Source organism: Falco cherrug, chromosome Z, assembly GCF_023634085.1.
Source record: "Falco cherrug isolate bFalChe1 chromosome Z, bFalChe1.pri, whole genome shotgun sequence".
Taxonomy (NCBI): Eukaryota; Metazoa; Chordata; class Aves; order Falconiformes; family Falconidae; genus Falco; species Falco cherrug.
The window spans coordinates 71,686,615-71,704,714 of NC_073720.1; the positions used below are offsets into that span (position 1 = coordinate 71,686,615).

Sequence of the window (18,100 nt, forward strand, 5' to 3'; positions counted from 1 at the left end):
GAGACATTAGTGGGAATTTCCCCTAGATAACAGACCTTGGTTTATAGAAATCCTGTTCCATTATCTCTAAATATTATACAGACATAAATATACACAACAGCAGCATTTACTGTGCTGAATTTGGAAACACAGTGCTTTCTGCAATAATCTTCAATATTTTTGTTTAGTATACCCCTTTACACTCAAAATAATTATAGATTTGGAGAAATTTAGCAACAAAAATACAGAACTTCTACTTTAATGGATTCGGTGCATTTTCTAGTGCTTTGTCTACTCTAGTTCTACCAAGTGAAGCATATAGTCTACTTCTTTTCAGAAAACTTTTCTAAGAAAGCATAACAACTATAAATCCAGGCCCTTCTGGTTTTTATTATTTTCTGTAAAAGGTGAGATTACTGTCTGGCTAAGATTCCTACCTATAGTCAATTGAGCTTTTTTCTCTTTGATCAGGACTTGCTTAAAACATACCAGGTGGAGGAAATTTTTGATAGGTAGTTTATAATTACATTATATGTAGAATGTAAGGGAAATATATACATGGAAATTGTTTTACGTAAATGTGAAAAGTATGCATCATAAAGCACATTGTTATTTCTGTATCAGTATACTGTTTTTTTTCTATGTTGAATCTGTTTCTGTGTATTTTGTGAAAGTAGAGGTTGCATATGGCACTGCAGCTTGAAAACAGAAGAGAAAAAAATGCAGAAAATATACTTTTCTCTGTTATTTCCTTTATTGTTGAATATTATAAAAATAAAATGCTCTGCACAAGGTCAGTATTAGCTGTGTTTCACTTCTTTTTATCACAGTTCTCTCCTTGTAATTACATTACAAAATATAAAATAAGGAAGTTGATCAGTTCTCCATTAGGAAATGAAAATTTGTTGACAGATCTGAAGTACATTTGCTTTTATTATAAGACTTTACACTATGAAGCAGTTCCAACTTAAAAGGATGCTTGCCATCCTTGTATGTGTTCCTTACTGGTTATAAATTGCTATTTAAATAGGGATGGTTTACTGATATTAGAATTTAGTTTATTATATACTCCACTTAAGATGTATGACAGCCTGTCAGGCAGGGATAGGACTACAAGACAATTAGAGATTCACTGTGTAAAGCAGACTGACATTTCACATTTAAGATGCAATTCAGCAATGGGCTTTTAGGTGCAGCACTTCCTTTATATTTCTACAAGTTTCTAAAAATTCAGAAATTTATTTCTAAAATTTTTGAATGTTGCAAAAGGAGGGATACTATTAAAACCCTTCAGTTCTAAAAATCTGGAAAAATACTTTTAGGAATAACTGTCACTGTAGCAGTGAGTGAATGAGCTCAGTAATCCAGCTTTCCATGTTGCCTGTGCACATCTCTCATTGTTGGTCCACTGGGGCAGGAAGGAAGTGCCTGGGTTCAGTTCTTGGTGTTTTGTAAGGCATCTATGAGAGCTTTGTTGTATTCCGTGACCAGCTTTCTCACATTCTTCATTATTGGCTGGTAGTCACTCTCCTGACTTTTTGTTGCTATGACTGATTAAAAAGAATTAAGGAAACAAACTGCCAGTACAAATATTAGCATAATTAGAGATCATAAGGGAACTACAGTAAGTTTCCTTCTGTGAAAACCGTCAAGGTTTGCAAATAATGGAAAAAATTCATAACTGCGTCTAAAAGATTTACACCAATTTACTAGCTCCCATCTCATGCCAAGCATGGCAAAACCCCAAAGATTACATGCCTGAGTCAGTTTTGTTTTTATGTATATAGGCAATAAGTCCCTTGTGGAAGACTCTGCCCATTGTCACACTGCAAACAAAACCATTTCAAGGCACTCAGCTATTTACTGACACACAGTTTGGCACTTCAGAACTCCGGCTACGAAAGTCCCAGTGAGAAAGCAGGACCTTTCTTTCCACTAGCTCAAGCAGACATAAAGCTCTATATAAGGGTTTGCATTTGGATAGGTAATTCCTTGCAGCAAGTTAGGAGGCACTTTTAATATCCTGATCAACTTTTTCTTTTGGATTGCTTTAAGAGTTTTTTTCTGTTAGAAAAAATAAGAATCTGAGATTCCTGTCTTAATAAAATATTCCTGTAGAGACTTTTTTATAGAGGTGACTCCAATTACATTATGTTGTCCAATTTCTCAGATTTTTTTCTAAGAATTTGAGCAGTTACCAGATATGAAAAATGGAGTATTTGGTATATGAAAAAGGTAATGATATGCAGATCCTGTATTTTTTCCCCTGTGATGGCTAGGCTATTATAGAATATATTCTCGTGACATTTTCTGAGACATGTAGCAATGTCTATTATCCAACACACAATGCTGGATGGTACACTCTAGTTTTGATAGTACTTTTGCCAATTACATTTGTACTATAACCATATAACAGTGATTCTATGCATCTTTGAGATTTCAGATTTTTTGCTTCTTAAATAATTGTAAAAAGGTGAATTTGTTGCAGTGAATTCAAAGTCCCTGGAATGTAAAATAAAAGTGCATCTATGCTCTACTCAGATCTCTATAATAAATATGGAGAACAGTACGAGATAAGAAGAACAATCAGTTCTAATTAAAAAAACCTCACTGCTTTTGCTACTTTCAAAAACTGCCTTACGAAAGTCACTTGCACCAAATAAGATTTTGCTGATGTTTTGGAAGGTCTTATATGATTAGTGAAATGTAACTCTTTAATTAGCATCACATAATGAGAGAGCTACAAGAGTTCCCCTATTCCAGCCCATTTTGCAGCTAAAGCATCTCCTTGTCATATCTTACCACATTTACCTAAATTTCTCCCCTCTAAAACCCAATCCCTCTTTATTTGATAAGAAATACATTAACTGCATACAATTTGATGTTTACTTTTTCATCATTGATATTTTGGTGTTTCAAAACTGCAAAATGCCATGCAAAGTCACCATACTATACAGACTTTCAAGCAATGCTACACTTGCTGGATAATTTCAGGTAAGACTGGACGGACGTGAAGATCATCTTCATATGAAACCCAATGGCAAAACTGACCCAACAGGGAAAACTTCAGACTGCTGTAAAATTGTTTCAGGCAACACATACAAGTTTTGCTGTTATGTAATATCTATCACCTAACCAGACATTTGCAAAGCATTGCCTTTCCCCTCCTCCCATCTCCTTCTCCCCACTCCGTCCTGTCTTATGCTGCTGGAGGAAACAGACTTCTTCCTCAATTAATACAGTGCATGAATTTTACTGTATTTCTGAAAGAAAAGGATACATTCCTTCATCATAAAGTTATTTTGCTCATGGTGCTGCCACTTCCTCTCCAAATTTGTAAGCTGAAAACATAAAAAGAGGCAAAAATGAAACCGATCATTATTACAGATGTACATTACACAAAGAATTTCCCCCAAATGTTGTATCAATACCTTGTACTCTATCACCTGATAAGGTCAAAGTTTTCTTACAAAAAACCCCACAGAAATGAGAAACAATAGCAAAATTATTTATAAAGCTCTCAGTGATTAACCTGTACATAATTTAGCACTTCATAGATCTATTGATATAAAACCACTGCATGCAACTGCAGTGATAGAAGGAAAAAAAACAGATGAGAATTCAAGACTTTTCATATAGGGAAATGTGTAAGCAAATCAGAAATAAAGACGTGAACACTGCAGGGAGATACTAATTCTCATAATACTTCATATCATTTAAATGATCTCTTCTTAAAATCAGTAAGATCTAAAATCACCAAAGATACAATACTTCCTGACACTGTCTTGGACTTTGAGCTACACAGAAGAAACTTCCTTACTTCCATAGTTAAGTTTCCTGTCTGATGCCAGAAACTGTGATAAGAACAGAGCTGCAGCGAGAAGATTGTAGGAGTGTGGGCTAAGTGCTGGCACTTCTTCAATACTTTCAACATCAACAGGAAACTAATGTGGACATTATATTGATGGCTGCTTCCTTACAATACAATTTTGTATTTGTTTTTCTGATGCTGCTGTTCAAGGTTCTGCATTTCAAGATATGCAGATGTTATTTTTAAATGCAAAAACTGAAAATCATTCTGAGACTAAACTTTCAGTGGAAGCTAAGGTAATAAATCAGGAAAATACTTCAACTTTTTATTTAAAAGCTTATTCTTCAGCTAGAAGATATCAGATCAGTTGCAAATCTTACAGTGAAGAATCAGTTATCTAGTGTACCGGTTCACAGCACACATGGCAGTCCTTTATTTCCAAAATATGGTATTTCTGCTGCTACATGCAATACAGCCAGTAAAGGAGTCTAAGCTTAAAATACTGTCTGATATATATCAAAGGAAATATGCAGTGCATTTTTATAGCAATTCCTTGAAGGCCACAACTCATACAATCAACTGCTTGCAAAATCGCCCATACCCTCAAAATATGTAAAGGATATTTGTATTTCAAAATGCTTGATGCATGTCAACTATTCAGCTATTTATTTTGAGATACACCTTTACTCATCCTTATGACAGTTACACTCATGAGGTAAAAATCAAAGAAACAAAACCTTTTTGCACACATTGAAATAGAACTGCCACAGCTTAATGAACTGAAGAAACACTGTACAATTACTATTTTTTACAAACCTTTTAGCACCATTATGCAAGTAATTAACACTGGGTATCCATTTCTGATTTATGTAATCTCTAGGAATAAGAATCTGATCTTGGCACAAAAAATTATACAGTATCTGAAGTCTTGCAAACTTTGTCATGCAGCTTTGGGGATTTATAACATCACCCTAGAGTTATCCCACAATAACCATATGCTACAAATGTATATGTACACCTTCCCATTTAGAGCTATGCACTCTCATCCAGTCCATAAAGTTCACTCCAGAAGAATGTTAAATTAAACATGTATAAATACCATCTTCAGCTTTTAACCGAATTAGAAAAAAGTAACAGTTCTAAAAGACAAAGATCTCAATAACCAGAAACAATAAAAATCAGTGATATGCAGAGAAAATAAGCTGAAAAATGGGAATTAATTATTTTGAAGTTATCCATTTTCCTTCTGTGCATTGAGACTTACATTGCAGTGAAGTTCTGTTGCCAAAATGACAGCAATTTATGGGTGTTTATAATGGAAGAATAGAAGCTGCTCAAGAGTTTAAAAACATCTTCTTTCCTGTTTCACTTTTGAAATGTAAATATACTCATATACCAAAGTTCCTTGGGTTTAAAGAAGTCTGAACAAACCCTAAAAGCTCAGTGGTCTCCAAGGAGCAGAAGGACTGGAAAAAGGGAAATGGAATTAATAGTACCAGTTGCAAGAAAAAACTTACCACCATAGCTTTAAAACCAAAAGAGATTTATCTAATTAGTAGTGACTTTTTTCCCCTGTAGTTTCTTTCTAAGTTGGTCCTCAAAACTTGTCAAGCAAAGGAAGGGCAAAAGGGGCAGAGCTCTGAGCAAGACTAAAACAAATATTTCAGCAAAGGATTCACACAGTTTTTAAGCTCAGAAAGACTTCTGCCTAGTAACTTTGAAATCCAAAGCTTACAAGCAATTTATCGGCATCGTATTTGTTTGAAAACAGAAAATATGGCTATGCATTTACAACACAACTTTTAAAACTCTGAGAAGAAATCAACAGATTTTGTTCATACAATGCTTCCTGTGTATGAGAAAACCGAAACTACGACAGAAACAACTGTATTTAGCTTGAGCTATACCTGACAATGAGTCTCATTCTCTTGCAGCTCTCTCTTTAGTGTCTCATACTCTGTATTCAAGTGTTCCACTATTTTCTTGAAAGCATGGCTATGTTTTGTTAATTTTTCTTTGTCATCCTGGAGTCTCTAGTTGGAAAAAACCCAACACAAACTGATTAACGGATGAATTAACTTGCTGTGGGCTACAGATAAATTATATTAATTCAGCTTTCTAAATGCTACTGATTCTTCCTTTCAGAGCATCATATACATAAAGGATTCATATAGCTTTTCTCTAGTAAGGTATGCTCTCTCCTAAAGACAATATTCAACAGTTATGACCAGATTGTAGGCTTACCGTCACCAGAAATGGTAATACTGATATTAAGAATTTGTAGGAAATTTATCACATACGAAATGGGAAGGGCTCTAGATGGAGTCTGTCCTACAGTAAATACGTTCAGGACAGATTTTTCTTTTTTGTTTGGGTTCTGTGTTAGATTTTATGTTCAGACTTATGGGTAGTTGTAAGTTACAGCAGAAAAGTTCAGATGAATCACTAAAATAAATGGGAAATTTTGTAGAAGTTACCAAAAAGAATAGCAGTTGATAGCCTGCTACATGTATACACTTAATAAGTGACATATATAACTAGAGAAGCATTGCACAGATGTGCAAGCCCAGTTTTCACCTACCAGTCAGGATTCCCAGTCATAGACTTGGATTTCCCCCTACTAGATGCTCAAAAGCACACAAATTTTGTGTAATCCAAGGTTTTATTCCTTTCATTACCTTTTTCTTCTCTTCTCCTGATGCTTTCAGAGCTGGCAAATTATTATAGACCTCCAACTCCATTTTTGTTTGTTGAGTTTTGTCTTTAAGAGAAGCCAGTTCATCAACCATCTTGCCCTCCAAGAGTTCCATTTTCTGTAGGTCCATCTGCAGTTTTTGACTCTCTAGATCACCAGATACACAATCTCTAATTAACTGTACTTTTTATTTCATAATACACTGCCCAGTATAGAAGAATTATACTATACTTAAACAATACAAACAACTCCTTATCTTTCTGATTTTGATATTAATGGGAATGTTAATGTGAATGAAAGAAAAAAAATTGATCTTCACAATCATCCTGTAAGTCAGACTCCTATATTACAATTACTATATTATATTCAAGTCAAGAGTAATGAAAATGTGGTGATTTTCTATAACACAGTGAGGTATTTGTATTTGTTAAAGTTGTTTATAGCATCAGTCAATTTCAAGTCTCAAAGCAGTGGTTGTACCTTACAAAATGTTGACTGCAATAATGCAGACAATTTAAAAAAATCAGGTTTTTAGCATCATGTTGTTTTTATTTATGTTGAGTGTATATGGCAGGGGTCCTCAAACTGTTTAACCAGGGGGCCGGTGCAGATGCAGTGGCAGGCAGCCATCTGCGGCTGCTTGGTTTCCCCCCCACAACTCCCGGCGGGGGGGCGGGGGGGTCTGTAAATACCGGGGGCGGACTGAGGACCCTGGGGGGCCGTATCCAGCCCGCGGGCCGTAGTTTGAGGACCCCTGGTAATATGGTTAGACTTAGTCTTATGAGAGTAAATAGCCAAACTTGCTTTAAGTATTCGCTCTGTGCAGGGAAAACACTTCCTTATCTCCACTGAGTAAGAGCTATCATAGTTTACAAAATGAGCAGGTGCTATAATATACAGCATTTACTTTGGACAATCCATTACAATGAAACAACAGATACAGGTAATTAAAGGAGTTAGAAATATGGATAGATTCTTATATGAAGATAGATATAAAGACCTAAACTGTTCAGACATGAGATGCTTAAGAAAGGACAAAATAAAGGTAAACAAAATAAAAAATACATTTTGATCCAGTTTTGGGGATAAGTTATCCACCCTAAGTGTCGAAGGACTAGATATGGCTAGACTTGTTTTGGACAGCTCTCTGACCTGCTGCCTCGTCATCGTTTTCCTCGTATTCCTGAACATTTAAACACGTGGCTACATAACCTTATGTTTCAGAGCTGTGCCTAACTCAGAAGAATGATACAAATCATGCAGGGCTTTTTTCTACCTTCTAAAATACCAGCCAAAGTGGGCTGCCAGGAGGGATGAGACAGCACCAAAAAACTTCTCTCAGCATAGACTGTATTTTGTTCACACACTCAGATTTGTGCTGATCACTAGGAAAAAGGGCAGGAAATTTTCCCCCAACTTAACCAAGGCAGTATAGATCTTCACGGCAGAAGGGAGTGGATGTACATATGTGACAGAGGGAGATGTCACCTTTTCAGAACCTGTGGGTATGGCTTCCTTAGTGGAATTATTTGGGAAAATCTCACTCGATCAAAACCCTGTCAGGACAAGATCCTCTTGTGTATTTACGTCATATACTGATTTCTTAGAGCGAAATATTTCCTTTAATCAACATTTCTGGCTTATTATACAGTGCTTTGATGATTTCTTTAGGAACCTCAAAATAAAAAAATTACAAAATTTTTGTGTACAGTTTGTAATTATTCTGAGGAACATAATTCCATAAGGTAAGACTGAAAGGGTCTGGTATATCCAAAGAGCATTTATATAAATAGGAAAATTTATCATTACCGGTGAGAAGAGTTTAAAAATAAAAGGTTTGGAACTGCACTGCATGTTTGTGATTCAATGTTTTTGCTGCCTTCCACCCTAAATGGCTTAAGAAAACAATGTCCCTGTATCTAGAATATTTCATAACTGCCCATAGTTTCACTTTGAGGTTCCTGGTACTGGTCAATGTCAGATCCTAAAATACAACTGAACAGACCACAGCTCTACTTCCCTTGTTCCTACGGCACTGTGTTTTAAAGAAAGATAAATGCTAAGTATGCTTAAAATAAATCTCAATAAATCAGGGCTTTAACATCAAAACCAGTAAAAAATATAATTATAAAATAATAATAATTCAAATTGGAAAGAAATAGCAGAAAACAACTTTAGATTTTCCTAAGGATTTATTTAGGCCTAATCAGCATTTTCAATTTTAAATAGCTGTTTTAGTATTTATATTTTGGTGGGGTTTTTTTAAATAATACATAGCTGACTAATAGAGATTTATTTTACATGTATCATAAATGGAACACAAAATATCATGTAACATAAAAGCCAAAAAACCAGAAAGGATTCTTAAGACTGTTCTATCCATACACTGATACAAGCTACAGTGAGAGCGCCATGGGCTACTCCTATCCATCCACACTTTCTGGAGAAAATGGAAGAAACTGGAAGGGGTGAATTCTATCCTTATACAGCAACAGCCTCAATGAAAAAAACCCTTACAACTAAAAAACCTCAACACTTCTCTAGGGGAAGAGACAGGAAGAGGATGCAGCCCAGTTCCTTCTGATAGGCCATGAAGTTGCAGTGTCTAGCAGGCGCTGTGTACACAGTAGCAAAGTCTCAGACCAAACTACAGTGACCCAGGGAAATGTTTCTGGGAAACTGTGCCATCAGCACTTTTGTTTACTCTTCATGGTTTCCTTTTCTTTTTTCTCTTTTTTTTTTTTTTTCCTTCAGTTTTTTTTAAGGGTTCCACTGGTGGACTTTTTGTATCTTTGTTACATCAAGAAAATACGGAAATCCAGATTTTAATCAAAATAAAAGAATCCTGAAGATGACTGTGCTATAATTCAAGGACTATGAAGAACTTTAACTGTGCAAACTGAACATTCCCTGTATTTCTGGAAGAAAATTATTTATTACAGTATCTGTGACTCCTTGCTTTCAGAAGTTTACCTATGAGTCACTTAACGTGATCTACTACAAATTATGTACTGCAACTTCCTTCTTCCCCCTTGTAAAGAAGGAAATATGTCCTGCAATAATGTCTCTATAGCACTATGTGCTTCAGAACATCCTTATATTGTAAAGTAGTAAGAATTGATGTTTACGTGAAAGAAGCAAAAATCATATTTGAACCTGTAATGTATGGCCCAGTTTTTTAAACTGCACCAGAAGTGCAAAATGAGTATTGGCAAATGAGTGAACATTAAATGTTCAAAGGCAACAGAACAATCACTTTCTGTAACATTTTGCACATAATAACTTATTTGCACATAACTACTTTGAAGTTACATCACAGGCTCATATTTTGAAAATTACTACCAAGTATAGGACGTAATAGCCTTCTAACAGAAGGATTTATGATTCTTAATTCCTGCCCCCTCCTTTCACTGAAACAAACACAGAAAGGCTTGCTGATCCAATAATGATATTGGTAAAGGCTTAGAATTATGAGAACAATTCCACTATAAGCAGTGCAAATAAGGAATTAAATAGAAACTTGTTACAGAAATGAAAGAAAAATACTGTCTGCTTTTTGAAAGTACAGGCCAGATCCTGCAGATTATTACACTTAATTTTATTATTTGAGCATTTCCAAAATGAAGTCAAAATGAATATTCATTTTGCAGAATCAAAGCCTGAGAATTTCAGAGCTACTCACTGTGGTTGCCAGTTATTCTTCCATGGTACATACCCCTTTAGAAAAGCACAAATCGTAAGCGATACTAAGAACTAGATTTACAAATTATATATAGTTAGATAACTGTGGAAGTCTCTACCTCAATTTATTAAACACTTTTTAAATTAAACATTTATTTCAAGGTGAGTATTAGTAAAGTCAAACTTCCAGCTCAGAGAACTTTGTAGCCCAGTATTAAAATACATCTGTTTAATGTATACCTGTGCGAGGAAGCTGATCATTTACTACTAATAATATGTGAAATACTCCTATAACTTGTTACGCACAAGAGTTTCAATTAGCCAACTTGCCACTGTATTTTAATATTTGGAGATCACTGATCTTGTAGTTATTATAGTGTAGTAACTCAGGTAATTTAAATTTTTTAAAGGAATTAATTTGAAAATACATTCCTGAACTCACCTGTAATCAGATTTTTAGCAGTGCTTTGTGATTTCTGCATTTCATTTGACTTGAAAGTGAGGTCTTCCTGCATAATCTTCAGCTCTTGACTGGTAACAGATGAAATTTGTTTCATATGATTCACGTTCTGTGTGTTACCAATAACAATAATAAGAACATGCTGTATCTTTGAAACAACAAATGGTCACTGGACAAGTAGAAAACTCTCTGTCCTATTATACTGTCTTTTATTTGCCTTTCATACTACAAAGACTGAAATTTCTGAAAATAATCTGAAGTGATTTAAATGTAAACAATTTTCATTCTACCAAGTTTTGATAAAAGATGTACTGTGCCAGTGAAGATGAAACAAAAATGCAGCAAGTATAAACTGTCACACATTAATCTCTTCTAAAGTAACTGTCATTGCCTAAAATATACCTTATGGTATACCATACTGAAAGAGTTAGAACACAAAGTGATGACATAATCAAAGAATTACTCAGCTGAAAGATTTCTGCAAGATAAAAAAACCCGTGGAAACAAAAAATGTTAAAAGAAAAAATTTTCTGAAAGTGTGAAAAGATGGCAGATTGCAAATGGGAACAATTTCTAAAGTGGTTACATTAAATATTACACAGTAATACAATTGTATTCTGGACATAATTTTAGTAGATCAGAGAGACGATCACAATAGTTACATAACAGCAGAGACAGCCTACCCATGGACTGAGATTTGCAGACTTTAGGTAAACAAAATATTGAAGCAGTTTTATTTGCAGTATTCTGAAACATTTATCAGAAATGAAATAACGTTCATTATAGCCATAACGACAAGTTCAGTGATGACAAGTTACAGCAATTATGCAAACGTTTCTTTTATTCTGGTCACAAGTATTACCTAATACTCAGAGCCCTTTCCCCAGAAAGAGAAATTAAACAAATCTTTCTTTTTTTTCTTTTGTTAACTACAGCTGTATATGGTTTAATGTTTAATCCCCTGAAGAGATTATTATGCAGATACTGAGTAATATATAAAAACTCACCACCCTTTTTATCCATTCACTCTCCTGTTCTATGCTTCTGAACAACTAGCTTGCCACAGGAGGAGGGAAATGCACTTACCCTGCTTGAGTGCTCCAGAAGTGCAACAATGTTGGCTTCTATTTGGGCCTTTCGTTCCAACTCTTGGTTCTTCACCTCTTCAAAAGTCTCAAGAAAATCTAGAGATGAATAAACATGATAAAGCAGGCTTCTATTTTCTTGGCTACAGCACACATCCTCATTGCTTCCAGTCAAAACTCTGTATTAAATTGATAAATCGTACAATTTCACACAGGTTACTCTAAGATTAATAAATTAAGATTCATTTCAGTGACAGGTGGTAGAGTCCTTGAAACTTGTCAGCTTAAGGGTTGGAATGAATAAGAGGACAGAAAGAGAAATTTTTCCAGAGACACATATTTGACTGATTAATGACATGAGGTCACCACTTTCCTGGGTGCTGTTTAGGTGAGGGCTGCCACGCAAGGAGAAAGGAGTTCCATCATCATTTCTGACACCTTTCTGAATGCTTGTCCCAGAAGCTGTTGGTCTTCGTTTTTCTGAAAGCTATCAAAATGGGCTACTAAAGAAAGGAAAAAGGTGCCTTAACTATCTGTAATGGCCTAGACTAAATGCCAAACACTGCTAAGGACCTGAGACCGATATTCACCTGGTACCATCTCTTTCTTTCTGTATGATGCCCCTTTGCTTCACCTCTAATTTATGTCCACTCTAATAAGTGTCCAACTGAATCTGACAAGACAGTTGCAATGGTGGTATGAACTCTCTATTTGTGTCCTAGGCATAATACATGGTATTTCTGATGACAGACATACTGAAAAAGGGTGCCGGGCACAGCACATGACAGTCAGAGGTCCATCCAGATGCCACTCAGGGCCATAAATTATGATCATCCCCCTCCTATTGGGTCTCCTCCTGAAACACAGCTTTTTGAAAAACTCCTGAAACAGGAGCACCTAGGAAATGTATTTGCAGACTTTCTAGCTGGATGAAAAAGGGGAGAAGTGCTTGTCTGAGCAACAAGAACTAAATAATAGTAAATTCAAGATGGATTATTTGGGAAGACAGAAAGAAGACAGAAGACTACTTAATGAAAATACTGGCAAATCCTGAAGGGATGGGAACCGACTAGAGAACTGTGGATCCCAGACTATCCAGGATTTTAAAAAAAATACCTGATTTTATTATTCTTTACTAATAAAACATTTATGGATAATAAACCTACTGTAATCTCTGATATCATCTGCAACGCTGTCCATGAGACTTAACAGAGGTGCTTCACAGAGTACAGCTTCTAAAACTTTTAGAGTGCAAAACAGGCATTATTGGGAGGCAGGGGACAATACTAAGATACTACAAAGACCATCTGTGAGGCAGAGGTTTTAGGATGAAAGACACTCAGAATTCTTAGAGGTCAACAAATGGCATTAGACAGCACACTTGTAATGTGCACAGCTGATTGCTGAAAACAATGACTAGTTTTGATGCAGACTCAGCTGGCTCTACAAGTTGAAATAAAGTTTTGGTCCACTTGACACTGACTAGTAACTGTATAGAACATATACATATAGAATGTATAGAATATATATATGTATATACATATATATATACAATATATACATATTGTATATATTCTGGCAAGAATATAGGAAGGTTTACCTTTTGCCAACATTGCTGTGAACTAGTAACCAGAACTAGTAACCAGAAACACAGTGAAAACCAAAGCTTAAACAGCCTGCAATTGGAAAAAAAGCTACTCAAGTACAAGTCCTGAATAATGTCATTTCCAGGCCTGTTTTTCTCAAGTCTCCAGGCTGCAAATGAAGCTATCCTTAGAAAGGGAAGATTTATTTTCTCTTTGTGATATTCTTTTCCTTCAGAATGAACTTGTGCTACCTTAAAGATAGCACAAGTTTACTTTAGTAAGAGGAACAACAATGAAAAGAGCTCTATCCTCGAAGGGCTTACTGAATATTTCATACTATATGTTGCTGTGAAATACAAACAGGAATTTTCTACACTAAAAAAGTATCTGAGTAAAACAGAACTAAGGGAAAGACAGTAAGGAAAGTATTAGTACTGAAATTTTTGCTTACAGTTTTGTGTTTAAAACATTTGAGACATTTTTTCCTTTTTTGTTTAGAAAAATTAAGTTGGTAATTCTTACAAAGAGAATCACTCAGATAACCTAACACAAAACTCACAACCACATTTAGCTGTTCAGTGCTCTAGTGGTGATCAAATGCTTCATTAACCTCTTGCAGTCTGAGCCACTTATTTTTGATATAACAGATGATGCCATTTATTTTCATGCAACTTAGCAAGAGGCCTTAACTGTTGATTGCAGTATCTTGATAAACCTATTCATTTGCTTTCAAGGAAGCTGTAGGCAATGAGGATACTGAATCTTCCAAAGGATATACGTAGGGAAGGCAGAGGAGTGAAATAAAAGCACCTTCATGAAATAAAAGCATTCTCACAAATTCATAAACATAAACCAAGAACAAAACTAAAGTACTTTACATAGCTTTATAAAACTGAGCCTGATACTGTGAAATTAGGACCTAAGAATCCTACCTGCATGACTTGACTAGTGTTTTTCTCCTTTCCTTTGGTATTCTGGACCTTTTAAGGTATTTTTATTTTTTCAAACCTTCTTTGCATTTATTTGAAAACATTAAACAAGGTCCATATTTACATCTTATCTCATTGTTTTCCTGCAGACAACTCTCCTCTTCTTCACACCTGTCTGACTGACCTTGTTTCATTTGAGTGCTATGTGTTTCAGAGATTCATAAAAAATTGAATGGAAGAGACTGCAAGAGGTCATCTAATTAATTCTCTTGCTCCAGGACAAAAACAACTGTATGTCAGTAATTCAGATGTCTGTCTATACTCTTTTTACATACAGCTCATGCTAGATAGGCTACAATCCTCCTGAGCATTCTATTCCTGTGCTTGGTGAATTTTAATGTTAGGAAGGTTTTCTCCCCAAATTCTTTCTGCAACTATTGGTGTACTACTCCTTTCCTATCCTCCATTTATATGCAGAGATAGATTATTCACTTGTTATTTGAAAGTCTTTTTACTCATTTGACGAACTGTCATAAAATCTCTAAAGTAAGAGACTCGTTCTTTAATATTTCGTTGCAGGTCAGGCTTTCCACATCCCTCATCAGTCTCTCTTCAGGACTGCCAACCTCTTTATGAGCAGAACTAGAGACAATACTCCAACTGAAGCCTTCCTCAATGCACTGGGAACAAGATTACTTCATGTGTGTGACAAATTATACCCCTATGTATACCTACTGCTGTGGTATTTTCTCTTCCATGTTAGTCTGATACTGCTAAGCCATGTTCACCCTGTCTTCCACTGTAACTCTGAGCCATACCACAGAATTGGTCCCTACTCTGCATTCTTACTGTTGATTACTCTGTCCAAGCGTACAAACTTACACTTAATCCTTTTTGAACTTCTTGTACTTCTTTTCTAATCTCCCATAAGTATTTTGAACTCTAACCCTGTCCTCCAACATGATTTCAGTTCTTCCAATGTAGTATTTTCTGTGAAACTCTCTCCTGTCATCCAACTGACCAATGAAAATATTGACTGACCTGAACATGCAACACACAGCAAAACTCTACTCAATACATCCTTTCATCCTGGCAGTGAATCCTTCACAATCAATATTTTTTTCATCAAATGCACAGTTAATAACAGACAATATTTCCCTAGCTTGCTTCTAAAAACATGAGACAGCAGTAGAAGATGTGTTGAAGTTAAATTATGTCACCTGTTGCTCCTCCTTTATTCTGCACTATTGTTCTGTCAAAGAAGGAAATTAGTTGTTTGTTCTTGACAAATCAATACGGGTGTTACTCATATTCCTGTTTTTGTAATGCTTACAAAATTATTTGCTTGCTTACTTTTTCCACAATCTTCTCGGAAATCAATACTAAGCTGACTGGTCTATAATTCCCTGGCTCCTCTTTTTTAAGACAGGTACCATATTTGCTCTTTTCCCAGCTTTAACACTCCTGCATGTTCCCCCAAATCTCTCAGGTAATCTCAAACACCTCTTGCTACTCCATCAATACCCTCTGATGAAAGGCAAAAGCAGAGTCAAAACCCAAATAGTCAGGATCACGAAGCCCCATTTTTCATGGTTGGTATTTGTACTGAAAATCAAGACCAAGCCCTTCTACTTCTCAGGAAATCAGCTCATTTGAAAATGCAGAAACTCTTGAAGTACATTCTTATCCATCTTCCTTTACTGCCAGCTGAGACCTTTCTTTCAGTATCATGGTAGCCCTAAGTTATATGGAACAATTTTAGAGAACACTGTTACAAAAACATAATATACACTTTGGCCTTCATAGCATATTTATTGATCATTTTCCCGTTTCACTGAGTAACAGACCAACTTTTTTTGTAAGCTGCCGACCTATACTAGCAATAGGGTATATTATAAAAACAGTTCTGTTTTCATCCTCTTTTAGTTGCTGATGAAGTCTCTAAAACATTAGAACCTTGTAATATGGAAGAAAGCTTCAGGAGCATTCATCTTGAATAAACAGATACAAGAAGCCGTAGTTTTAATGAATTATGTGATGTCTACAGTTGTCCATTTTGAACTTCTGCTTTTAATTAGACCTGAACAGATGGTTTTATATACCTTCTATTTAAATTATGTCAAAATTAATTTCTGTCTTGCTTTCATAAAATAAAGCTGTGTTCCTAAGACTTTTGATGTTTTATGAACAGCCTTGAAAGAAGCTCCAAATATTTGTGATTGTCCTCTAAGTCCTAAGATATCAATTATCTTGTCTTGAGGTACACTGCAGAAACTTTATGCAAGTATCAGGACATCAGTTCTTTTCAGGTCTAAATAAACCGAGTGTTAACAATAAAAGAAAATCTGTATTTTTGTGGAATTAGATTAAAGTCTATTAAAAAACTTACAGTCCATGCTTTCTTCCCTCTTCTTCAGCTCCTTGTATTTCCAATTTTCTTCTCCTGCAAGAGATGTACAGTGATTTAAATTTATAATAGCTCAGTTCTGGATTCCTTTAGGTAGGCAAAATATCAGTTTTAACATGCCTAGAAACTACAGGACTCATCCCATGTCATTTAAAGTAGTCACTTCCACTACGTCATACACAATTTCATATTAAAAAAAAAAGAGATATAATTAGGTTAATAAATCAGTCTCAATGCAATTTTTAGATCCTTTTAGAGGTTAGAATTTTAAATATGAGTGGGATAAAAATTAGTTTGAACAAAGGAAGCTCACAAAAACTTTCAGTGAATTTCAATAATAGAGAACAAATGCTTTTGTATATTTCGGCACAATGGTTAGTTAAAAGTTTCTATGGCTCTCTCTAACGTATGGGCCATTTCAATGTCACTTTCACCTATTAGAAAGGACTTTCATAAAGTTATGCAGCTTGTATGCAGTGTGACAATCTCAGGGAAATAAACAGGAAAACTGTACAAGCAATGGTGTAGGAAAATAAAATGCACAGAAAGCTTTCTAAAATTAAGTTTAAAAGAACATTTCCATACACATTCTTTATAGTGGTACTAGGCGTAATGAATAATATACAATACATAATACACTCCATCTTTAAATCCAGCTACGGATTATAAATAGCTCTTAAATAAAATGTACTAGTCAAGTGGGAGACCTGATATATTTGTCACAAGTTTTGAGAAGGTGAGACAATTCAGCTCCTAAGAATAATTTTAAGTTTCAAGCACCTAAATTTTTAATTGTTTGAGTCCTGGTCATTGATAAATTTTCAGCATAATGTTGTAACTGTAAAGAATACAAAGAAAAAGAATGAAGTAGATACAGATATAACTGAGTAAAAAAATTTCTCCAGGTCTTTTTACTTGTATACCCTCATGCTTTCCTTTTTATCTAGTATATACAAACAATAACACTTGTGGGCCCCTAAGGGACTGTGATTCTGCTTCAGCTTCCTTGCAGCTGTGGCTTTGCTCCTTGATGGACTCTCTCTTTCATTTAAGTCTCCGATACTTAATAACTCAGCCTGTTCTACTCTTAAAAAGTCTAGTTACAGTGAGTCATGAAACAGAAAGCTACATGATCCGCCAAGTGTTTAAAGAAAAAAAAAAAACCACTTGAAACAAAGACCAGAACCGTTAAAACGTCTTTACAGATGTTTTCTGTAAAATATGGTATTATTACATCAATATTTCACCATCTCAAGCAATTTGTGAAGCGTTAAACCTACTCCATTATGAGTTAACATTGATTTTGACTAATCAGTCAAAAGTAACTGCTAATATATGGAATATATAATAAGTGGGTGAATTCTTTACTTATTTAGATTTTGTTAAGTGAAAACTAAAAATAGCTATTTCCATTTATGGTCTGTTTATTTTGTTTTTCCTGCTCAAAAATGTTCCTAGCACTGAAAT

General features: G+C 35.1%; 1 protein-coding gene across 3 annotated transcripts in view; it reads right to left on the reverse strand.

The window, feature by feature from the left end:
- Positions 1 to 711: 711 nt before the first annotated feature.
- Positions 712 to 18,100, reverse strand: part of IFT74 (intraflagellar transport 74) — a 38,453-nt gene continuing 21,064 nt past the window's right edge. For all 3 annotated transcript variants that reach the window (XM_055698538.1, XM_055698539.1, XM_055698537.1), the window contains exons 14-20: positions 16,616 to 16,669; positions 11,713 to 11,810; positions 10,609 to 10,735; positions 6,469 to 6,632; positions 5,698 to 5,823; positions 3,260 to 3,320; positions 712 to 1,529 (exon numbers count right to left, since the gene is read on the reverse strand). In XM_055698538.1, the coding sequence (XP_055554513.1) occupies positions 1,414 to 1,529; positions 3,260 to 3,320; positions 5,698 to 5,823; positions 6,469 to 6,632; positions 10,609 to 10,735; positions 11,713 to 11,810; positions 16,616 to 16,669 (746 nt within the window). In that variant the 3' untranslated portion in view covers positions 712 to 1,413. The remainder of the gene's footprint in view (positions 1,530 to 3,259; positions 3,321 to 5,697; positions 5,824 to 6,468; positions 6,633 to 10,608; positions 10,736 to 11,712; positions 11,811 to 16,615; positions 16,670 to 18,100) is intronic.